General features: G+C 40.2%; 1 protein-coding gene across 6 annotated transcripts in view; it reads right to left on the minus strand.

The window, feature by feature from the left end:
• Positions 1 to 2,633: 2,633 nt before the first annotated feature.
• CTDSPL (CTD small phosphatase like) overlaps positions 2,634 to 24,969 on the minus strand; it is a 77,739-nt gene continuing 55,403 nt past the window's right edge. For all 6 annotated transcript variants that reach the window (XM_056484621.1, XM_056484620.1, XM_056484619.1 and 3 more), the window contains 5 exons: positions 22,209 to 22,310; positions 17,279 to 17,335; positions 10,769 to 10,861; positions 8,999 to 9,184; positions 2,634 to 7,136 (listed from right to left, as the gene is read on the minus strand). In XM_056484621.1, the coding sequence (XP_056340596.1) occupies positions 7,011 to 7,136; positions 8,999 to 9,184; positions 10,769 to 10,861; positions 17,279 to 17,335; positions 22,209 to 22,310 (564 nt within the window). In that variant the 3' untranslated portion in view covers positions 2,634 to 7,010. The remainder of the gene's footprint in view (positions 7,137 to 8,998; positions 9,185 to 10,768; positions 10,862 to 17,278; positions 17,336 to 22,208; positions 22,311 to 24,969) is intronic.

The following is a 24,969-nucleotide window of genomic DNA, read 5'->3' on the forward strand; positions in this document are numbered from 1 at the left end:
ATCCTGGCCATGAGTTTTCACACTTTTATAAGTTTTGGGGTCAATTATGCAACCACAGCCCCAGGCTATCAAGCCTCAGCCCCCTGCCTTGCACCCTTCCCTCGCTGTTTCTGATTTTTGGGTACCAGTTGTCCTTGGTTCTCCAGCTGGGAAGGGATTGTTTTGTTTCACTACCCTGTGAAGAGAACTTACTAACAACCAATATGAAGTTTCAGAGTTACACTCTGTGCAGCAGAGATTCTGAAAAATATAAAAGCTAAAACCCAAGGCATCCCCACCAGTTACAGAGGGGACAGCACAGCCTGGGTAAAGGCAGAGATCCTGATCCTGAAAACCCAGGACAGGCAGGTGAGGAAGCAAACCAGTGCTTCAGGGATGCTGGGAATGTCACACAAGGGGCACTGAAAGGGGTTTGTACAGAAACCACACCAGCCACCACCACGTTTCCTCCTGCCCCTTTATCCCCTCCCACAACCCAGGATCTTGCTCCTTTTCTCAGCTCCATCTCACAGCCTTTGGTGGCTTTGGAAAGCAGCCAGCTGGATTTACCCAAACCTCAGCAGGTTGGCCAAAAGGAACAGGAGCTGAACCTTTCTGCCACATCTGCTGCCAGAGGAAAGCCTTGGTGCTCAGCAGTCAAGGATTTCATCTTGACTGAAGCCCAGCAGCTCCCAAGAGCTGTGAGAAGAATGGAATGAGAACTTTGTGGCCTGATTCTCTGAAGTCTTTGCTTCCCCCTCCCAATGTTTCCCCCATGGAGAATGGCATGTGGACAGAGAAAGGAGGATTTCTGGGAACAGACCTAAACTATTTGCAGTATCAGACGTGAAGAGAATGAAAAAATAACAGTTTATTGTCAAATGGAATCAAAGCATGAAAAAAAAATTACAAGGTTACACTGTAAAGAAATTTGGTTTTCATCACAAAAGCTCATTAAAAATCAAAGAAAACAACCCATTGTCAAGCCAGCAACTCCCCAACAACCCCCGAGGTTTTGAGTGCAGCATTTACTGAAAGGCTGGGAATTCAGAGGTGGTGACATCACGTTTGTAGGGACACAAGGATCACCCCTCATTGTCTGGAGGGACAGAGGTTCTCCGAGGAGGTGACACGTTTCTGGCTGAGCAGTGACTCCTGTTTGCCTTGTCCTTGCTGGAGTGCAGCCCCAGGAGAGGAGGCTGATGGGTGCTGTGCTTTGTGTCCAGCTTTTCCTGCCTCTTCCATCCCCACCAGGTGTGCCAGCACTAAATCAAAGGTGGCTGCACAGCTGAGCAATTCAAGGAGAGCAGAGGGGGGACACCAGCACAGCCACCACCTCCCAAATTCATTCTGGTCTGATTCTAGCCATGGCCAAACCTCCCCTTTGGGTACTGGGGTGCACTCAGAGGAACCCTGTGTGTCCCTGCCTTGGAAATGCTCCTGAACTCAGATTCCATCAGGGACACCCTGCTCCCAGCACTGCTCCTTCCCAACAAAACTCCTGGGAGCTCTCAAGGCTGAGTCTGCCAAGCTGTCCCAACCTACAGATCATTCCTCCTCCAGCAGCTCCAGCAGAACCACAGCACTCCAGAGCTTCACCATGGCTGGGCTGCTGGGAAGTCTGGATGGTTTAGGTCACTTGCCAGCCAACTGCAGCCCCATCCCATCCTGCAGGGAACTGCAGAGTAATTGGCTTCCCTTCTGAGCCAAAAGACATCAACAAGGGTGGAAAAAATCCACTGGAAAGCCTATAGGTGTACAGACTATTGTGTATTCAGTTCTGCAGACACTTGGTTTCTGTCAGCACAGAACAACAGGATCTTTCTCACCACTATAAATGAGCTGCTTTATGAATTTTGAAACACTTGTTTGACCAAGTGAAAAAAAAAAAAAAAAAAAAAAAAAAAGAAGAAAAAAAGAGAAAGGCATCTTTATTCTAAGTAGCAGCTAAGGAGATTGGTAACATTAAAAACAAAAACAAAACCAAACCTGAAAAAAATCAAAAACCTGACCAACCAGTACAAAGTAAAGGCAAGCCAGGTCATTCCAACAGAAATCATAAAACTAACTAAAAAATATTTTGAATTGCAACTACTGTGCTATCTTGAGCCAGCTGCTAATTCAACAGGTCTGAGGTTTTCTGCTCATAAAGCATCAATAATATGTGCCTTTTCCTAGAAAGGAAGGCTCTGCCCAAGTCTTACAGTGTCAGATAAAACGTCCCAAAATAGATTTTTTCAACCAAATAAAGTGTTTTATTCAGATATTCATGTGGATATGGCAATGATGTTAAGAACAGCTATTCAAGTAGCTGAAGTAAGCCCTTCAAAAGAAGTCACACAGCTTTGAGACTTGAACAAATTATTGTATGATCTCATCCAAGAGATCTAAATAGCTGGAACATCTGCAAGAGTCGCCACCAATTTATTTAGCAGAGTTCATCAGCAGTTCATCAGCTCTGTTTGCACAAGCAGGTGCCAGGGCAGCCACTGAGGAGTCCTGCACTGAGAAAGAGGAGAGGGGGAGGAGGGTGGGACAGAGATGGGTGATTTTACCCTCTAACATGGATGTGCACTGGCAGGAGTGGAGTCCCTTTTGCTGAAGAAGTGCAGAAATGCTTTTTCCCAGAGAAGTATTACATGCACAAGTAACTATATTGTTAAAATTTTTTATTTGTGACAGTAAAGAAACCATTCAATACCTGATTGACAACACTCCTCTCTCCTGCAAACACTCATATGGTATCTGTAGTGTTTCTCAAGTATTGCTGGATTGTTCATTGCATCAAAGTGTAAACAGCTCCATCATAAGAAAAAAAAAAGGAAAAAAAAAAGAAAGAAAGAAACATTTCCATTGCTTACTCCTCTGCTGAGGAGCTCCCAATAGATCTTTAACAAGAAATAAAGAGAGAGTCAGCTGGGATTTTACAACATCATGTGAAACAGAAAACTGACAGCTGGTTTTGCATAGTTAGCCCAGAGATTTTGAAGCAATTGCCCCACACCAGTCTCACCTGCCCCTCCTCACCCCACAAAGGCAAAAAAACATCACAGCACCTTGGAATCAGAGGCACAAACTTGTTTTTGTTGTACAAAGAGGGCTGTGCGGACCTGTGGTTTATTAGGTTAAAAACAATCTGTCCAACAGAGGGTTAACGCCTTCGGAAGTCACAGAGCTACAGATTCTTTTTCTGTTTTTTTTTTTTTTTTTTTTTTTAAATACATTGAAATTTCAAAAGCTGCAACATCAGCACACACCAGTGTCATTTAGATACTTTATTGTCCCCAACCAGTCTAATCAAAATCATGCTGTAAGAAAAGTGATTGCGTACACTGACAACCAAAACGTCTCCAGGTGTTGAGTTTCTTCCACGTACAAACTTCTGCTGTTTTAATAAAGACCAAAAAAAGGGCGAAACAAAGAGACAAATTATTTCTTCCAAAGCTACCTAAATGAACACAGCAATATTGTACACTTGCCACCATCTCCCCATGCCCAGCCTGGCAAGGATTCTGCGCACAGCCCTAAGGTTACAAATGGCAATTTCATTGTTAACACTCCCGTTGGATTTCAAGGGTCTAAGGCATTCTGCCTTACAGCTTGATTTAAAAATACCCATACAGGCAAAAAACCGTTTTTGAACCCAACATAAAAAGGACAACAGAACTTCAGGCCAGGCAGCATCTCCTTAGAATGATTGGGAAAAGACTTTTTAATATTTCTATAATATCCAGAAATAGAATTGAAACCCAGGGTTTGTAACAGCCCTGGTGACCTGCATGCAGTAACTGCACTTCAAAATATGCAAGAGATTTAGGAAACAAGTTGTTGGTCTTTTTTTTTTTTTTTTTCCTATTTGATTTTTTTTCTTAAAATCTTGTATTTAAAATACAATCAAATACCCGTATTGCAAATTTTACAAACATTCCACTCGTTGTCTGACTTTATGGACAGAACTCTATTGCTTTTTCAGAATCTAGAAACTCTAAATATATAGTGTATGTATATCCACACAAACTCAACACTTGAAATTTCAAGTATGATGATAGTGTTAAAATAAACAACTGTGACAGTTTGATCCCTTTGGCCAAATCGGAATACCCAGGGGAGTCCAAACCTGATTGCAGAGCACTCTGAGTTTTATTTCCATACAAGTTGGGTAGGTTAAAAAAAAATAGAACTGATCAGAACTTATAGAAAATACTCTTAATACTAGCAGAGATCAAAGCTGTGCTAAATTTTTTTGTCTTTGTATTGTCACCAAGTGTCATTTTAATGCTGTACTAAGTTACAGTAAGTTGTTTTTTTTTAAAATTTGGGGGTTTTAAGAGCCAAAATAATACAGTACAAGTATGGTTGTACAGAACATCATCAGAACCTCCAGAGGCTGGTGCAGAAGTTCAGTTGCCCATTCTATGTGGATTTGAAAACAATACAAGACACTTTAATAATATAATCAACATTCATTCACAGACTTAAGGCAACTGGTTCATGAAATCGCTGCTTCCAGAGATGCACACGGGTGACGTGGTTTGTCTCACGTCCCACAGCTCACAACTGTCACTCGTGGGTTATTCACTCACTGTCTGATTGTTTGGTCTGATGCTAAAAACTCTTTGCATTTCTTCAGCCATTCCTCTCATACCTGCACGACTAACTACAACCTGAATGCTTCCCTGCAAACTGCACTGGGGCCCAGGAGCCACAGGCACAGTTGAAAATACTGCTCAGAGAACAACTTTGTTTTTTTTTTTTTTTTGGCAGCTTACAGTTTCATTACTCTGGAGTCAAATACAAAATTAAACCATCTTAAACTGAAAGTAAACGTTAATGGACTAACCAGAATCCATACGTCCTTTTTTTTTTTTTTTTTTCTTTTTTTTTGTTATATTTTTAAACAAAGTAGTTTTTTTTTCCCTTAATTTTGAATTTTTAAACTTGACAGTTTGTCTTTTTGTTGTGGCACAGATTCATACAGTACTAAGGTGATGCCAGCTGGTTAAGAAACAAAAAGGGTGATGCTCTACAGACTCAGGGGTGTGATGGGACTGCCTCCAGCACCCCTGGGCCCAGCCACAGCTGGGGCACAGCTGGAGCACAGCTGCACTGCAAGGGGGGCTCAGTTTGATACTGCACCCACCACAACCCACTGGCTGCCTGTGTAGACTGGCCTGCCCCTCTCAGATGGATTTGTTAAGCTGCTTCACCAACATTTTGGAGACAAGGATCACAAAGTCCAAAAGCCCCAAAGTCCATCGCAAAGAAATTTGTTTGTTTTGTTTTTCCCCAAGTCATCAGGACTTTTTGAGGAAAAGAGAAAAGGCAAAGGGGATCTACAATTCAGAATTTAGCACGAGGCTAATTAGAAGCACCAAATAGTCCATTTAGTCTTCTCTGATGACAGCCAAATGCAGCTGAACTTTTTATGTTTGCAGATTTCTGCTGTGGACAATAATTGAAAGGTGACACTGGAAAGGGAGGGGGAAAAAAAAGATGTGCCTTGTTCTTCAAAGGCACAAAATATTTAAAAATCATTCATCTGAAAGGTACCTATGGCACTGCAGAAGATGTTAAGCAGGCTTTCAGATTCAGAGATGAGTCTAACTCAACTCCAAAGCCAGAAGAGCAATTTTAGTCTAGGCTAGTAACTTCTGCCCTTCCAGCAAGACTTGATACAGCTCCTAATCTGTACCCTACACCTTGGGGAAAAAGAAATACAGATCAAAGGTGTGGGTAAAATATTTCCTGCATTTTCACGTATCAAAGAAAGGAGAGGGCTTCATCTTAATTAAAAAAAAAATTTAAAAAATTCCTTTACAGGTCACCTTTAACTGGGTTCTCTGGTATATCAGATACCAATGGATTAATCCATGGGGGTGGGTTATGAAGCCTGCATTTTATTTATTGCCCAAGTTTGCAGCTTACAGAAAATGTCTCATAGCACAGGCACAGTGGCAAAAACAGTGTAACAGCCGATGGTCAACTCCATTTGGTGAGTATACAGTAGCAGCAATTAAAAGAAAAAAGTACTCCAAACAGCTCAATGTAGATCCAGCTTACCCAGATGGGTTGTTTTGAGAAAAGACTCTTAAAACTAATAAATAGATCTCCTGGCAGTTCTGCCAAGAGAATGGTTTTCCAAAAAAGAAGAGGCATGGCAGTTGTGCGTAAGCAGAGACAGCAGAACAGCATCTGCCTGCAAGTAAAGGTGCTTTAGGTCTATCAGCCACCTCATTTCCTCAACTCCATCACTCCCTAAATACTCAAACAACTGCAGATATGTTTTAAAACTGTGCCCAAAATCCTCATCAGTGAAACAACCACGTTAATGACCCCAGTTCACCCCTCCCACGAATGCCTGAACCTTCTGAGCATGACAAAGTGTAACACAACTCAATGTCATCGTGGAGACAGGAACCCAGCATCTTGGTTTCAACTTTTTCCTTTGTTATATATTACAGTGCTCTATAAATTTTTTTTCCTTTTTCCTTTTAAAGCATTTAGACAATACAAGACTAAAAGATGTCTGGAAATACGTCTTATACAAAAATGAATTTTTATCTTAAAATAACATTCAAAAAGGCACTTCATTCTGTAAGAAAAAATTCAGAGTCAGGTCAACTGCTCTAAGCAGGGGGGTAAAATTGTCTGCATAGTGGGAGGGGAAGAAAGGGAGAGAAATTCAACTGCTGAAATACAAGCTTCTTTTTTTGGCATGTTTTAAGAAAAGCTGATCCAGTAAAAGATGTCCATTTATGAAATTAATTAAAAGAGTCCCATTTAAAATAGCTTCTGTTTTTTTTTTTTTCCTTTAAAAAAGTAGTCTGAACACATGACCTTAGGAGTCAGGCTTCTGAAGGCTTAATAGCATCACTCATGATTGTCCTTCGTGTCCAATGTAACAGGAAGATCAAGAGTAGCACTTCTGACAGGGGTGACCTCCCCAAAGCTTACATTTGAAAGAGCTGAAAGAGATGGAGACAGCCTCTAGCAACTGCAATCTAGGAGCAGGAGTCAGTCAGAGTTAAGGGCTACCTGTTGCAGAGTTTATGAAGCATACTGTAAACTTCTTCCTCTTTGCTTAGTCCTTCAAAGAAAGGAATAAGATCTAGCAGCTCTGTGTCTGTCATGTCATCAAACCAGGACTGCACAGGCACCTGAAACAAAGCAACCAACAAGCACTGAGAGGGTTTCATGATGTAAAAGCCACGTGAGTTTTGTCTGTGTAGGTGTTCTGTAACCACCATCATCATCATGCTGCAATAATCATGGCAATTAGCTACTCATTACCATTCAGGTGAGCAGCAGGTTCAACCCCAAGCCCAGGCAGGACAGGTGACCTTCCCCAGCATGGCCAGGTGACCCACATGACCCCACACTGGGCAGCTCTCCTTGCTTTGCCTCCTTGGTATCCAGAACAGACTGGAGGCAGGCACAGGTTATGAAGCTGCACTGACACTTTATTTACAGGCAAATCTTTTTTTTTTTTTTCCCCCCTCTAAGAATTATCAGAGTGAGTCACCAGGCACAGGCAGGCAGCAACAACCCCTTCTGGCACGGGGTTTGGAGGAAATGTTTAACTGCAAGGGCAGAACATTGCTGAGGTTAAAATGTTAGATCTTGTGGGTGGGTTCAGAAAACAACACATATAATAACCCTTCTTAAATATGTGGGCTGGACTTGGGGAATGTGTTCTGTGTACCTTCACTATGGGAGCACACTGAGGTCTTTCCAAGACTATCTTGGATCTTGTTACAAGCTCTGGTTTCTGCAGAGACTCGAGTATCAGTCAGCCAGCAGCACTTTTCTATACATGATTAAACCACTCTGACAAGGCCCTTAATTTCATCTCCCAAATTTCTACAGCTCATTATTTTCTTGGCACCCATTTCTGAGATAGCAAATGATGATCTTGGATCAGGTTTTTCATTTTAACCAAGAACATAAATTAGAGCTGCAGGTCCTGGTTATTACAAATGGCAGCTTTAAACCATATGTGGCACCAACCAGAAAAATGTTTTCACCACATCACTTAGGGCATCACAATATTAGGATCTAAACTTGAAAGCTGACTGCTGGAAGATAAATTGCTCATGTTACAAAAAAAAAAGAAAAAAAAGAAAAAAAAGCTATTCTGCAGAGGCAGGACTGTGCAAAGCAGTGTTCTTAATAAAAGATTTCCTACACTGATTTTAACAGTTCACAAAGAAGGCAGCCTAAAAACATCAAAGCAAACAGCCTGGTTGCCTAAAAGTCAGCAGATCTAAGAGTTCCAACTTCTCCCCTGGCAGCCAAAGCAGATGTGAGCAGCTGTAGTGGATGGAGCACCCCAGACCTCTCCATCAGAGCTCCTGGAGCTGATAGAAACACACAGCAGAAATGCACATTGCTCCTCACTGCTCTCCCCTACAGAACTGCTGCCTGCCCTTTATCCTTATTCCTAGACCTTGATGAACTTGTTGACTAACAGTTCTAATTATGGAGTTATGACAGAAATAATTGAGAGAGGGGTGTAACAACAAAACAGGATCTTGACTTTTTTTTCTTTCCCTTACCCACAAACACAGATCTCAGCAGCAATCAATAAAGTATTAATTATCTTGCCTAATACAATATTATTCACTCAGTGAAAAAGATGGGAGTACCTAAAGAAGTGCAAGCAAACCACTCTTTCTGTAATCATTACTCCACAGAACACAATCTGTGCTGCAGGGCAGCTTTGTTTCTTAGAGCTAGGTTGGTTTTTCAGGTTCCACTCCACTTGGTATTTCTCAAAACTGCTGGAGCCCAAGCCAGCAGCCCAAGCTCAGAGCACACGAGCAGTCATGGCTGTGACATCTGTCAGGATCACTTTGCCCATGCCCTTCACCATTTGGCAGTGAACCCCAGAACCCACCAGGACTAAGAAAACAACAGAACCTGACACAAGCCAGCGCTCTGACAACTCTATTTTGTGAATCACAAAACCTGGGCAAGGGCCAGAGAGATGAAGTTCTGCTCTAGTGCTCTGAATACTTACTGCATTTTCAGGATGGAAGATGTAAGATGCAGGAGAGTTATCTACTATAATAACTTTACTCAGCTCACGGCCCAGCCGACTCAGATCCTTCACGTAGTTCCCTCGGTGGAAAACGCAGGATTCTCTAAAGAGCCTTGCCCTGAACACACCCCAGCGATCCAGTAAGTCAGCTACTGGGTCTGCATACTTAAAAATAGAATCAGAAACATCAAGTTAGCATCCATCAGATAAGGCTGATTCACAGAGCCAGACAAAGAAGGGACACAGTTTCAGATAAAATGCCCTTTTTCTCCATATTCTTCCCTGCTCCTTGTAATTAACTCACTTGCCTGTAAACCTGAAGTGATTAATAAAGAGATACAGCAGAAGTAGGACAATTATCTTTCTAGAGAAGGATACCTGCACTGTAAATGTTTTCTTGATTTATTGATTGGGCTTTATTCTCAGGGCCAACTTAGAGTTATCCTGAGAGTTTTCTAGAGGTTGATGGACCCAGAGATCTCACCTACCATTACCATAAACCCAGCCAATGCTAATAGAAATCAATATGAAGCTTTTCCCCAGCTGATTTGTTTCCATGTGCCTCTGAAGATAAACTGCAGTGAACAAATCTGAGCCTGATGTGGCTCTGCCAGTGATGCCCTTGGAGCAGCTGGGTCAGCAAGACTCTTAACTAGGCCAAAAAAGATCAGCCAAAGATGTTATTAATAAAAATTTTCATGTACAATACCAGGAAAATTCACATTTTATATGTAAGATGATACTTAAAGTGAGGCACAGCTTAGAATCCAACAACTTACATAAACTGACCAAGAAGAAATATCCAAATAAACTCAAACATGAATAACCACACAATTGAAAATGGTAGTTTTATCTTATTACTGCACAACAGGAGTTAGCATTTTCCTGTACTTTAAACCAAGAAAAAACCCTGATGTTGAAATCAATCATCTTTTGATTATGAAATAAGGCACATAATTTCAGTATGAAATTGGGGCAGTATTTAGGATTTTTTTAACATGACTGAGCAGTATGTGGTAAAGAGAATGCAGGGGAAAAAGGCTTTATAGAAGATCAGGGTCCTGTCCCCTTCCACCACCTCTACACCAAAGCAAAAGCTTGCTATGCTAGATCATTACTCAGAAACAACCAATATCATTTTACAAACAAGACACCACAAATACAATACACTGAAGGAAGTGAAGAATTCCAGATCAGTCTACTACTGTAACATCTACCACAAAAACTACCTATGAGCCACTACTGCTACTGCAGAACCACAGGGCACAAAATATTCCTGGGGACCTTTCAAGCTTGGCAAAAAGCCTCATTTTCTAACTCCAGGTTGCAATTGCACCTCACCAGAGCAAGAAGTGTGGCTCCCAGTTTCCAGTGAGTTTCTGAGTCACTGGTTGGTGGTGTGGCCAGGGTTTAATTGGGTGTTTTATTTCATGCCCAGCTTTAGTGTGCTGCTCTGCTATTTGTTCTAATTTCTCACTATAACCATGGTAACTTGTGAGCCTTTCATATTGGCATCATGAGCAATGCATGGAGGCTACATTATGAGACAAGCCCATATGTGATGGTGTTACCATGGAAACACTTACCCACACACTAGCAGACAAAGTACACACTGTCAGACAAAGAAGCAGAAAAGAAGGGGAAAAATTAAGATAGTACCAACTGTGGAAATAATCATCCATAGAAAACCCAACCAAAAGTCCACTGAGCAGCACCATAAGGGTTAAAGAGATGAAGAGAGGGACAAACCTTGGCTAGACTGGCTGTGAAGAGTACACATTCAAAGAGCTCTCCCATCCTCTGAAGAAACTCGTCCACATGTGGTCGTTTCAATACATAAACCTGGAATGATAATGGCATTTAGGTCAGATGGTGCCCAAGGAAACAACAACAAAAAAAACCCAACAAAACCACTTCTGCAATCCCAGCACTTGAAAGTTAACAGGGAAGCAGTTCAAATGAAATGCTGGGGAAAAAGAGAAGTATGCAAGATAAAAGTAGAGATCCAATAATGAGAGAGTGGCACACATGGGCTGCCAAGCCCCTGCTGATTGTACAACTGCAGACACTGAGCATCAGCAGTGGAGCTCCTCAAAAAATCTCATTAAAGGCCAAGGGAGACAGGAGGGCTCCTCAAGAAGTGAGGATTTGGATCTCTCCACCAAAGCCATCCTGGTGCTGGAAAGCTGAAGAGCTCCACAGAAGGAATAAATCTGATGAAGCCTCTGTGACAGCAGGAATTGCACAACAGGGACCTGTTTTCATTCTGTGGCTGATTCTTTCATTTCTGAAATTCCAGGTGCTAAGTACCACAACTCACCAGGGAGAGTGATCAAACCCTCCAGCTCTGCAGAGAACATTTTTCACCAAAAATCTTCACAGCACCATGCAGGATGTCTAAAAATGCTGGGTTTGAAATCTGACAAAATCTACAGCATCTCCTACAGAGGACTTTGCCAAAAGATGGCAAATTCCCAGGATTTCTCTCCTCTTCAGCATCCTGCCTTTTAGCACTGCCTTGGCTGCCTGCTGTCCACAACCTGATTAGCAGATACTAAAACCTCCCTGCCTCTCCTTTCAGAGCACACAGGATGATTCTCTGCTCACAGAAGATACCAAAACAAGGAATCTGCTGCTCAGAAAGCTTGGAAACAGCTCACAATATAGAAGCTGAAGAGGGGAGTCTGCTTGAAAAATATTTATCTGTCTTGTTTGCAGTTAGATTAAAAGTTTGAGAGAAAACATTGGCAGCATTTTATCTTCTTTTGTTTGGCAAATAATCACTAATGCTGGAAATTTCAAGTGGAGAAGTTTGGCATAGAGCTGAATTCAGGAGGAAATGCAAGATTGATGCTATTTCAGGAATTTCATTCTTTGATATGTAAAACTAGATTAATTGTATGTATTTTACTAGATTCCTATTAATAAGAGGTAAAAAAAAAATAAAAATCAAGGTACCCAGAGAAAAAAGCCTGAAGGAGAAAAATATGGAAACAGCAGCTTGAACTCAAGTATAACAATTAAAGCCTTCAGCAAAAGAAGAAAAAATAAAAACTGTGTAATTGAAATTGAAAACCTAAATTTGAAAGGAAAGTATTTTTTAAATCACATAGGATGGAGCTGCACCTTAATGACTAAGGCAGAAAGCATATAGATGATACCATGAAGTCTTTATCTCTTTTAAGTTATTTCTATGAAATTTATCTGAACTACTGCTGGCCCCATAAGCATTACATTCAAACTTTGATACAGATAACAATTTATAACCCAGATTTTTTTTTTAAACAACCACAACAGCATCTAACCCATCAAACAATTGTGACATTTTATGGATTAAAGACAGTTAACAGATGTACTTCAACACCACTCTCTTTCCAGATAATTACAGCAATGTTTCCTGTATTTCACCAGGCATAAACTAAGTAATTTCCTCTCCTGTAACAACACAATTAATTTTTCATTTAATTCTTTCTACACAAAGTTGGGCTGTAGTATTTCCTCTCCAAATTCCACCTTTGAATTTTTTTAAAGACAGAAAGACAGCTGCAGTCCCTCTGCATCTGGGTAACCAGAGAGTATCCAACTTCCCAGATGTGAGAGGAAAGACAGCAGGATCCAAGTTAATAATTAAATTCTCAACTCTTTAGCCTTAAATTTTATTCCTACACATATATTTGAGGGCACAAAAGGGGCACCCCAGAGTCTTAACAGCATTCTTGGAGAGTAAGTGCTGGAATTTAATATTAATTCCCCTTTTAAAGCTCAGCAGAAGGAGCCTCCTCTTTGCTGTCCATCCCTATCTCTGCCCCTGTCAGTGAAGTATTTCCACTTGGAATGTAATTACAAACTCCCTGCCAAGGGTCTGAACTTTGCTGCTTGCAACACAACCCAGCTCCTCCATCAGGAGCACTCAGTAAATCAAGCCCAGAGCTCTGAGCCACAGCCTGCCCTGCATTTGCCAGCCTCTGCAATAAACACTTGGGATGTTTTCAGGGCTCTAATTCTGCACCTAATTCAGGACTAGCTGTGAATACACAGCATTTTTAGTTGGATGGTCTCTCCTGATCCACAGAGCACTCACAGCCTCCTCCACTTGAGTTTCTCCTGCTGCTTTGCCTTAAATCTTTCCCTGCTGGGATCTGGCCAACAGATTTGCTTCTCATGTTAAATGCCTAATTAATAATAAATGCCATTTCTTAAGATGAAGTCTCACCAAATTTTTCCTTCTGTAAAAAGCCCAAATTCCTTTGCATTTTTCTTTAAACAACATTTTTTTAGTTTTTTTATTTCTTTTTGGCAGAACAACATATCTTAATACTCTGGATAGTTATTCTCCTTGAAGTTTTCTTTGAGAAGTTCTACTTAGACCCTGGAAGTAACTCCAAAATGTGCTGGTATCCTGGGCTACAAAATCTCTTTGGTTTACTTCACATAAAAAGCTTTCTTCAGCTGACAGTGCAGCTCTTTTCTCCCCTTCCTTCTCATTTGGAATTTTTTCCCCTTTACTTTGTCAGTGGCTGGACTTGAATCTCAATGCTGCATGGTTATTTGTGGCTTGGCTTTTTCCTCCATTGCCTGATGTCTTCAGTTGAAATCTCTAGACTAACTGGCTCCTGGCACTTTTCTGAGATTTATATACTGTCTTTAGGGCATTAAAAAAAAAAAAAAAAATCTGTCCTTTTTTTTTTTTTGGTTGCATTCTCACTAATCTTTTTCCTTATCACAGCAAAAATTTAGAGGAATATAGTATTTTTTATTTATTTAAAGTGAACCCTACTCAACATTTTAAGCACAAATCAGGCACTAGGCATGTTTCCACAGGATTCTTGCAGCTGCTAATGGCAGAACACAAGCAATTATCTTTAATTGTTTCCAAGCATTTCATACTTCCACATGAATTTTCTATACCTCAAAGCAGCCTCAACCTACAGAGACTCAGTGTTTGTGAAACCCAAAGACAAACCCAGCTCATTTTCAATCCACTTAACAGGACACATAGAACTGTATCCCAAAACCACCTTTGCAATGAGGAAATTTTTAAGTAATGACTGAAAAATCTGCCCATGACAACTCCAACTCCTGTAATCTCCTGTTCCATGTCTCTTCTGAGCAGTGAGCAGAAAATCCCACGTGTCCCTCGTGGTCCTGGGTCACACACTTGTGGCTGTGTCCCAGTGCAAGTAACCAAGAATAGGCCAGTTAGAATGGATACAGCCTATCCTGGATTACTTGAACCAGGCCACAGCCCTCTTCAAGAAAATGCAGGAATTCTGTGCTTTACAGGAAGGAAATTTATTATTCAAACAGCCTTTCCCCCCCACCATCATTAAAAAAAGAAAAAAAAAAAGTGCATATTATGTTCAAAGTATACATGCCAAATGTTCTTTAAACAATTAGAAATAAGCAATTAATTGAATTAACTCCCCCCTCGCCCCCCAAAAAAAAACCACTCAAAAATTAGTTTTACTCAATTAAAAAATTATATTTAAAAATAAAATTCGAAATAGAACCAAATGAAACTCTTCCTGGCTGCCCTCTTTACTTTTGGACACCAAATGCAAGGCCCAAATCTATTGGAATTAAACTCCAAATCCTTTGAAGGACAAATAATTTTGAAAGATAAGGTAATTTAGGCTGGAGAAAGAAAGATGGGAGAGGGAGAAGGGATGTTAAGAAAAGCTGGTTTTTCATCTAGGGAAGCTCGTTTACCCAAGAATCCTTTAAGATGATGAATTGTCCTCCCTATGAAAAAACCCAAGAGTCTTTCTGACCTTTGGATTATAAATTATATAAGGGAAAGCAAATTCCCCAAACTAAAGACATTGTTTTTTTTTAGACCTCTGTTGAACTGTAAAAAAAAAACCCAACCAGCATTTACCATGAAAAAAACTTGTTAGGTAAGTCAATCTCAAAACTCTTCCAGGAGTACAGCAATTCAATTTGCCACAACTTGTATTTTTTGGTATATGAGATCTGAACAATCTCATATAATTTCAAGTTTCTCTACAAATGGGCACCTCTAGAATGGTGTTTCTCAGTTTGCTTCCACTGGGGTTCTGCCTAAAGCAGAGTTCAAGGACAATAAAAATCTGTCAGTCTCCTGCCTGGTAAGGTGCCAGGCTCACTGGTAAAACAGAAATATGCACTCTGGACAGTGAGGTTCCACAACATTTCCCATATCCTGGAATATTCTGGAAATATTTCTCAATGTCAGTGATTAATCTTGGAGTTTATAAACTGCTTAGGAAAATGGACATGCATTAGAGAGATGACAAATCCTGGTAAATGACAGGAATTGCTCAGATCAGTTCACTTATGCTCTAAGTGACTTCAGAATTACAGGTTTGGAGTGGGAACAGGTTGTCAGAGCTCTACACCGTTAGTGCGCATCAGACTCAGCCAGAATATCCATTTTTGCCCTTTATCACAAAAAAGAAAAGATTCCTGAATGTCAGCAATGTTACAAGAGGTAGCACACACAGGCTTTGCCTATTCTGTGTGCCACACAAATCACCTTCATTTCAAGAATCTCCTTACAATCACCTTCATTTTTACCATCCAAATGAGGTATTTACCTATTTTAGAAGGTAAGAACCTGAAATACAAAGAGTGAAGAAATTTCCTTGAAAATCATGCAGGGAGTTTCCAGCAAAGCACAGAGACCAATTTCACTTTCCCACCTCTGTCAAAGGAGATGCACAAACCCCACTCCCCTTGGACCCTTGTGGGTTTTTTTTTTGTTTGTAGGGTTTTTTTGTTGCTGTTTTTCCCCTCATGGAGTCATCTCAGATGCTACACTGCATCATTTTTGGTGAAGAATCTGAGAGTTTGCAGCAGGGAATGGAAAAGCAACAAAAGCTTTTGAAATGTTTGACTAAAAAGCCCAAGCTTTTTATTGGGATTTGTTTCCAAATGCAAATATGTCATCCTGACAAGCTAAGTGATCACAACTCTAAGCCATTCAAAAATTCACTTTCAAAAGCATTCTGTAAAGTTTTAGGAGAGAGAATTTGTCTGTTCCACAGCACACAAACACAGCTACAGCCCACATCAGATCTGGATTGAAAATCACAAATCTCCCAAAACATCACTTAAATATTATAAGCGTCAGCTCTGGTGAACATTACAGGTGGAAGTAACCTAGATATTGATTTTTCTACATAAAACAGGCACAGTGTGAAAACTGTCAAAACAACTATTACTTTAAAGCATGTTTCAGTCCACTGACTGATATTCAGTAACCATTTTAAGAGTGACAAATACATGGAGTTTCCATCACAGCAAATCAGACAAAATGATGAACTAACTTTATGATCCATCAATTAGCAGAAGATTAAAATATACAAACCTCTTTGTCCAAGTAGAAATAATCCATAAAGATAATATACAAACAACATTTCAGAATTTAAAGTACTTAAAATTTCTGTTCACATCTAGGGAAGGTTTGCTCCTCATTAACTGTAATATCTAACACCCAACAGAAGTTTCAAACCATTTACAGAGTTCACATATCAGAAATGTTCAACTTCACATTAACCTGTTTAATTCATCTCCAGCAAGAACTTCAATGTCTGCCTGAAGAGAGAAACTAGAAGCACTGTAATTTATTTTATTCAACCCTTCAGAAATGATTACTGATTAAAGACACCAATCCAAGATACATGGAGGGCACTGATTTTCAAATTATGGGCGTTTTGCATTTACTCAAAACCATTTCTTAGAGCCTTAAGTGAAGTTCTTAAAGAATAAGACACGAAATCAATCTCCTCATGATTTTGTCCAGATCTTTCAATATGCTGAAGTATATAATAACTCCTATCAGAGGAACTCGAATTACTTACAGGAATACAAGGGGACAGAAATTAAACAGAGTGCCACAAAAACTGAATAAATGTCTATTCTTCCTTTATACTTTTATGAAATATAAATGGCATTTAGTATATGAGCTACCAACAAATACTAAGGCCAACCCATGTCCTATTTGTGCTGAAGGGAATGAAAAATGCAGTGTTCAAGCAGAAATGTTTGAAACCCCACCCTTACATCATTTCCTGTTTAAAAATGTTTTAAAATTGACAGAGTCAAGTATTGAAGTCCTGAGAGACTCCACCTGACCACTCAGGGATGCCTGTCTGCATTCCAAAATACACAGCTTCCATGCTTTGCAGAAGGAGAAATTATCAGATATAAAGCAGCAAATGGAGGAAAACAAAATTCTGGGACTCAGGGCACAATGCTGAAGGAAAAAGCAGCACTCACCTGATGTATGGTTCCATCAATTTCAACAGGAACAATGAAATCAGCATTGCTAATTGGCTAGAAGGAATGACAAGGAGATAATCAGCATTAAAAGTAAGATTGTCAGAAGGAAAATTTCAGGGGCATAAAAGGGAAGAGCACCAACTTCTGAGGAACAAGTTAATAATCAACAGTGACTACACAATTCCACTCTGTGTGTGCTCTCACCCAAGGCAGAAGCTCTCAGTTCCAGATGCTGCCCTTCCCTCTTCTCTCCTATTTTTAAGCTTCATAAAATCTAGAACACTTCACTGCTTGAATAATCCCCACTACCACTGAGTGTATTCATCAGGAAAACATCTCTTTGGATCAACTCCTCCATCCAGTCTTTGTGGATAAATGACCATCAAGAAAATCAACTGTGTACTGCACACATGCCACTCATCAACTGGGGGCTAAATTAAAAATAAAAAGACAGTGGTAAAAGTAACACCCAGTGGTCATATCTGAATCAGCAGCTGCAACAAGACTGAAGCTGGATAGCTAAAGGATTCTAAACTTGCCAATACCAATCAGCCTAATAATGTAAAACTGTGTTTTAATTCCAAAGGGAAGAGCAGGCACACTCTGCCCAAGTCCTTGAATCCATTTTTCCAGCCTGTTGAACACAACTTAGTTCTCAAGACTTACTGTGAAAAACTGCTGGTCAAGTAAAATTGCCTTGGAAAGCAGGAGAGTGGCCTTGCAGACAGTCCAGGAGCACACAATTTAATCCTGGCTGGACAGCAGGAACAGGCTGCTGCCAGTGTTTACTGGTTCAAGGGGACACCACACTTAGGTACAGCTCATGCACTATGTCCCCTCTGTAAAAACAGTCATGGAAACTTCCCTGGCTGAAGCTGGAGCTCATTCCAGCACCTGCAGCCTGGAAATGGCTGAGACAGAGCTGCCAGACACAGCTTTAAACTGACTGATTAACAGCCAGTATCTTTCATGGATACTGCCCCATCTGTAACTGGTATTACCAAAAAAACATCTGGAAAACATCTTCACTCAACTCTGTGAGATTTGTACAGATGTTCCCACCTGGTTTTTGGATCAGTCAACAGGCTGATCTCAGGAACCACCAAGGAGATGCCCCTGAAGTATCTGTGGGACTGGAAACAGACTTTAAACTCATTCAGGGGGGCAGAGGTGTGCCAAGAAAGCAGAGAAGCAGCTGAGGTAAAGTGACTTAAGAAGCAGATCACAAACTGGGGAGTCTAAACAGGTGCTCTGTGAAAAAATGGTGGGAAAAGAGGATCCTGCCAGCAGCACTTTGATCCCACTCCCTGGATAAACCAGATGCTAATTCCACTGTCAAACAACCTTCCTGCCAGGAGAGCAAAATGACCACAAGAATTTATGTGGAGGGAAACACCCTTTCTCAGGAGCACAGAAATGAAAAAAAGGTTTGATCTGACACCTGCAGGTGCTGGGTCTGAGGCACAGCAGAGGCTCCATGGAATCCTCTCATCCTGAGCAGCCAGGATTGCCAACCAGACCTCCAGAGCAGCTGCTGATGGAGAATCCCATCCTCTTGCTGACCCCTGTGCTGCTGTGATCTGAAGAATTCCTCAAATACACACAGATCAATCTAGATTTTTCTTATCTGACACTGAGCACTTTCCCCCTTCTGCTCTGGAAAAAAAGAGGGGATCTGTTCCCCTCAGATAGAGAAAATACTCTGCAGCTCCAAGAGACACAGAACAGCTACACAAAACTTCTGATGCTTCACCTTAAAAAGAAACCCAAATGAACTGTCAAGAAGCCTCAGCCACCAGTTTTCCAGTGGGTGCCAGCTCCCTGCAGACTTTGAAGAGGCTTGCACACACTTGAAGGATTTTTATATGCATGACTCCCTTCAGCAAGAGGAATACTCTGCAGCAGCAGCAGGGAAAGAAGAGGTCACTGCAAGCTGCTGAGGTTTTGAAACCCACTGATAAAACTGCAGCTTTCACAGAATTTAATCCCAACAGGAGAAACATCAACCAGATGCCAGAGAAAACCACATTTGCTGTGAGAAATTTGCTTTTTTCCAACAAATAAGACTCACCTTCAGACTTTGTAACCAAACTACTTCCAACCACACATTTGCTTTCCCCATTTATACTTCAGGCTATTATGTTGCTTTCTTTTTGGCACTGGTGGTAAGGAAAGGAGCATGGACTGGAGTTCTGTGCTCCTCAGGGAGGGAAAAGAGGAGAAAAGTCTGCAGCAGTTTGCTGGGTAAAGGTTTGTGGCACTGTGCACATGAAGCACAGAGACAGAGCCTGGAAAAAGGCAATGCATTTCCACTGAAGAGCTACAGCTCTCTTAGAACTGTTTCTGTTCAAAAATAAAACCAAAAACTTTCAGCATTTAAAATGTTCTAAAGGTGTTTCACTACCAGTTTTGAATAGGGCTACATTCCATGCTTGCATGTGGTTTAATACATTTTATACAAAACCATGTTTACATCTCCTTGATTTAATAATTTATTATTTTTTGCTTCTATTATTGTTTTATGATGGGAATGATAACTATCCTGTCTATCTATTCCTTTTTTACTCTTGCCAAAGAACCCCAAACTTTATTCCTTTAATATGCACCTAACATGAAAGACTAGTGCCTCCTTAAAGCTTCACAAATATGCAGGGGCATAAAAAGATGAGAATTACCCTCCCTCAGATGTTGCTGCTTTCATAAAGAGCACTTTAAATATTCTGCCTCTCTGGTTGTGTCAAAAAAACATGTAATCTGCATTTGAAATATGAAGCCTATTTCATAACAGAATTACGAATTCTGAAGGATCAGGTGTTTTAAATAAAACCTTTTTTGGTTCTACTAAAACTCTCAAATTTATGTGTGCTTTTCCAGCTTTTAAGTGGGGACCTACCTGGTTAGAGCAGACATGTTTTAATGGAAGAAAAAGCCCCAAAATACCCCCAAACTCCTACAAACTAAAAAACTACAAAAGTAATTTGACTATCCAGGCAGAGCAGATGTTCAACCCCTGCTCTGCTGGAATGCATCTTTATTTTTGATGACAATTAATGGTCTTAATTCAGCTGAAGAATTTCCCTTCATGAAACAAAACCCAAACAATGGTTTTGGACAGTGGCAGCCACTAAACAAGTAAATTAATTTCCTCCAGCACTGGGTTTTTTCTCACACACCCCCAATCATAGGGTTTCATATTGAAGTAACACCATTGCAGCCCTAAGACTCAAATTATGCAGAAACTCCAACCTCTGCCCAACTCTACTGACCTCACACAAAAAAGGAGCAGTTTTCTTTCCCTCACACAAAACTTTATTCAGTGCTCATCATTAAGCAGAAAAATATTTTGGTTTTTCTTAAATACCTACTCATCATTTAAATGCCCATTAAATATTATTTGAATGAAAGGGAGGATTAAAAGGAACCTGCTAAGAAACATTCTGCAAACCTCAGTTCTACAACAGAGGTTTGCAATTGTGTCAACCATTAAACATGCATTTCTTTAAAATGGTTAAAAAAATAATAACTACCTAAACCAAATCTCATTTTGCTCCAAAACCAGAAAAAAAACCAATCACAGTACAAAATTACTCACAGCACTTAGAAAGCAAACCTTTATTTTTACCTTTCAGGCAACAATAAGCCTAATGCTTCATTTTTATTATACACAATTAGACTTTTAAATTCAGCTTTCCCTCTTGTTTTTGACTCTTGTTCAAGTAGGAAGGCATGGCTCCCCCCTTCCCAATCCAGCTGAGGTTTTTATCTCCCTGGAAAGTTCTCTGGAGCAAGCTCAGTCTGGGTACAGAAATCTGGCACTGAGGCTGGGAGGTTCCTGTACCCCACCATAAATTGTTCCATTCCATCAGGCACAATAAAGACACAGAAAAAATTCTTCATTTCAGTTTGAGACACAGGAATATTTGTTCTAGTATTTCCATATAAGGGTTTTTTTTAAGTCAACAAAGGGAGGCAGCTGCCAAATTCTAACCACAACATGAATTACAAGTTTGCATTTTAAATACTGGCAACTAACAAGTGAAGGATTAAAAAGTGGAGTTGATGCTTGCAGTGAAAAATGGAGTGCAAGCACCTAGAAGACTGTAAGAGTGGTGAATCTGGTTTGGTAGCAGTAAGGTAACATTATTAATTCTTACAAATTCTCCAATCAATGTATAAAATCAGCAGACACTATCAGCATTAGATGAACTAATCAGAAATGCTATCAGCACCCTAAGCCAATTTAGACTCTCAGTATTTCTGAAGTTCCCTAATTTCAGCCCTACTTAAACAAGAGAAGAAATACCTGTACCTCCACCACATGCTGAACTCTGAAGGGTTACAGAAGCTGCTTCTTGAAGATGACTGACTCACCAGCAACACCTAAATGGTAATTGCCTTCCTGCTCTGAAAACTAAATACCTAGAAACAATTACTGTGATCAGCACAGAAGCCTGACCTGGAAAATAACATCCTCCAGCAAGAGAGAAGAGCCACCACTGGTGCCCAAAATCTCCTGGTTTAAGGTAAATCTAACCCAGAACAAAGCTTTGCTGATCCTCCATTCTCCCACACTAACATGACATCACTTAAACTGCAAAAACAAAACCCTATTTTCAAAGCAACAAATTTTGGACCTGTCCAAAACACAGGTCTTTGGTGGAATACTTAAACTCACAAAGTTAATTCCTATTCCAGGCCTTGCTGCAGTCAGTGTGATTTTTCTCAAAAAAAGAAAAAATAAAATGAAAAAAGCAATCTCTGTTGTTACTCCCCTGAGAGCTAAATTAGGATGAATAATCATAGGAGAGGCAATGAGGACTCCCAGGCAGAGGATGTAAGAGGAGTTCAAGTGTTAAGAGGCTTGAGAGTTCCTGCAGCATTCACTGAGAGATTCAAGCTGCAAGAGATCCCTTTTGAATTTACTTACCTTAAATGAACTGTGCACTAAAGTTTCATCTAAATCAATGACCACACACTTCTTCCCATAGTCTGATGCTGTCAGTTCTGGCAGGAGGTATTTAGCTGGTGGCTATAAATAAAAAAAAAAGAGGAAGACAACAAAAAAAAGTAAAACCTCTATGGAAGGGGCACCCTTCTGTCAACATTGCTATTCTAGTAATTACTGGGAGCTGGAATACATGACTTGCAATCAAATGCTTTTCTGGGCTCATCCCAAGTTCATGTATGGATATTAATGGCTCATGCAAGTGCAATACCCATACAAACTTTTCTTTTTTGAATTAGAGACTTGTTTAGAATGACCTCCAAAGCAGTGGAATTAAAATGGTAAAACACCACCACTGTAAAAAAAAAAATCATAAAACCAGGATATTTGATACAACATTTTTTTCCAGTGGCTCTTTTCCCAGTGCCTGGTTGCTGTTATTATCCTATTTCCAGTCATATCAGGCTGTTGGACATTTACACAAATCATTATTTCTGTTTGCCATGAAAAATGCTGAAATTGAGGAATCTATCCTGATGGAAGACAGCATTACTAATTTTATCTTCCAGGACATGTCTTCACTCTGGTTTTTACCACTTATGAGGGTGGTGATCAACTTCCATGTGAATTATGCTCCCAGTCAAGGTATTAAAACTGCAGTGAAGAGTCTATTCTGGGCTCTTCTACAGCACAGTGCCCTCATTAAAAATGGTACCAATCCCATGAATTGACAATTTTTCTGAAAGCAATGCAGACACAGTCTCATACTCTTTGGACCATTTCCCACTTCAACACCCCAGTTTGCAATAAAAATATGTTGCTTTAGATTTAGGTACTGGACACTTTCTGAAATCACAGAAAGAGAGAGAACATTTCTATTTGGAGCTGAAACACTGCTGCCACTTGGGTATTTTTATGAAGGAAAAGGATTAGCTTTATAGAAAAGCATCAACAGGGAGAAGCTTAAGACTGAGAGGAAATTAATTTAGACTTGGATGCACAACTCTAACTCCATTCTTTTCCTATGTTTTTATCTGTTGCTCTGGTAAGGATTCATCATGTATTTTTTGTTTGTTCTCTGTGGCTCTTTGCAGAGGTGCTGGAAGAGACCTGAGGTCACTTCTGTGCAGGCAGGGGTGACACAGGTGAGGCAGCACCTCTGGACACCCTCCAGCAGCCAGGACAGATTATCAACCACTGATATTCAAATATCTGAATGGCTGCACTCAAGTGTCACCTTGACAGATAGTAGTCAATGATGCCTAATAAGCTTTTTAATTGAAGCACTTAACAAATCTGATTCTGGAGTTTAATTAAGTGTTTTTAGCTAAAGCAGGAGTTATTGAGGGAATTTTAAGAGTATTCACTAAAATTAAATCCTTATAATTAACATCAACAAGAGTTCCCTCAGCCCCAAACTGGGAGCTGCCCTGCCTACAAACCACTTGGCTCAGTGTATTTCCTCTCAGCACACATCTGACAACCACCTTCAAATTAAAACAGCTTCTGCCTAAATCCTGCAGAACTCCACCCATCACAGCCACCTCACCAGGCTGAAATTTGTAAAACACCCTGGCTAGGTTATGGACAGTCCCACCTCTGCTTGCTGGCAGCCAGGATCAGACCTAAACAATTTTGGTTTCTCCCCCCTGTTCAAAGTCCACAAGGTATTCAGCACCCCACCTCAGTTTTTTGTATTAAGGATTCAATCTTGCAACCTGAATAAACTAAAAGCTTATTGAAAGAAAAATCCAACCCATTTAAAAACAATAATCTTCAGAACCCACGTTCCAATAGTTCTTGTCTTTGAAGATGAAAAAAGGTAGGAAACCTTAAATATACTTTTTAAAAAAATCAGTTTATTGTTGTACTCAAAACTCTTATCCTCCTTTGAATTTTTGACTACATTAATCTGCACAAGCAGTTCAAAGCCAGAAATTCCTTCTGCTGTGTGAATTCCTTATCAAACTGAAAATATCTTTATCTATGGGAAATATATATTCTTCCATATAAAAATGCACATATGAAAAACATGAGCACTGTCTTACCAGAGATATCTTTATTTTTTTAGCTGGAAACTGTTGTATTTGTCAAGAGAAGGATGGACACACACCAAGGACTATAAAATGCAATAACTTTCATCTCTGAGAGCCCAAATTCCCTGAATCCCCAACGAGGTGACCTGTGACTCTTTTTTTCTCACCCACCTGCACCCCTGCTTCCCAAAAGCAGTGGCTGGGAGAGGCACAATTTACCTGTGGTACCCACAGAGAAATTCTGATTATTGCTAGTTCCTCTCCCTTTTCAGCATTGCTTTATGAGATCAGATGCAATCACTGATCTAACAAAGGCACAACCAACTCTCCCACAAGCTTTGGCATCTTAGAGTTCAACCTGATCTTGTTTCCTTAAGTTCACACATTTGAAGATTTATTTGAAGAAATAAAATTTTCCATTTCACAAATGGCAATTCTGTTGTCCTCAGCAGTGGAAACATTCATCCTCTGATAAGGAAATTATTCTGAAGCTGAAGTCACTACAAGTTGTGAGGCTGCTACACAGCTGCTGTGGGACTTGGGAGCAAGGGTGGCATTTTTGAGGCTTTTAGGAACTTGAAAGGATTTGTATGCAAAGTATCAGCCCATTTGTTTTGCTAGTTCAAGCTTTCTGATCTAAAGCAATTTTCACCTGTCAAGGCAGCAAAGCTTTTAGGCAGAAACAAGCATTACTCAACATTGTGTTT

This window comes from Oenanthe melanoleuca, chromosome 2 (genome assembly GCF_029582105.1).
Source record: "Oenanthe melanoleuca isolate GR-GAL-2019-014 chromosome 2, OMel1.0, whole genome shotgun sequence".
Lineage (NCBI taxonomy): Eukaryota > Metazoa > Chordata > Aves > Passeriformes > Muscicapidae > Oenanthe > Oenanthe melanoleuca.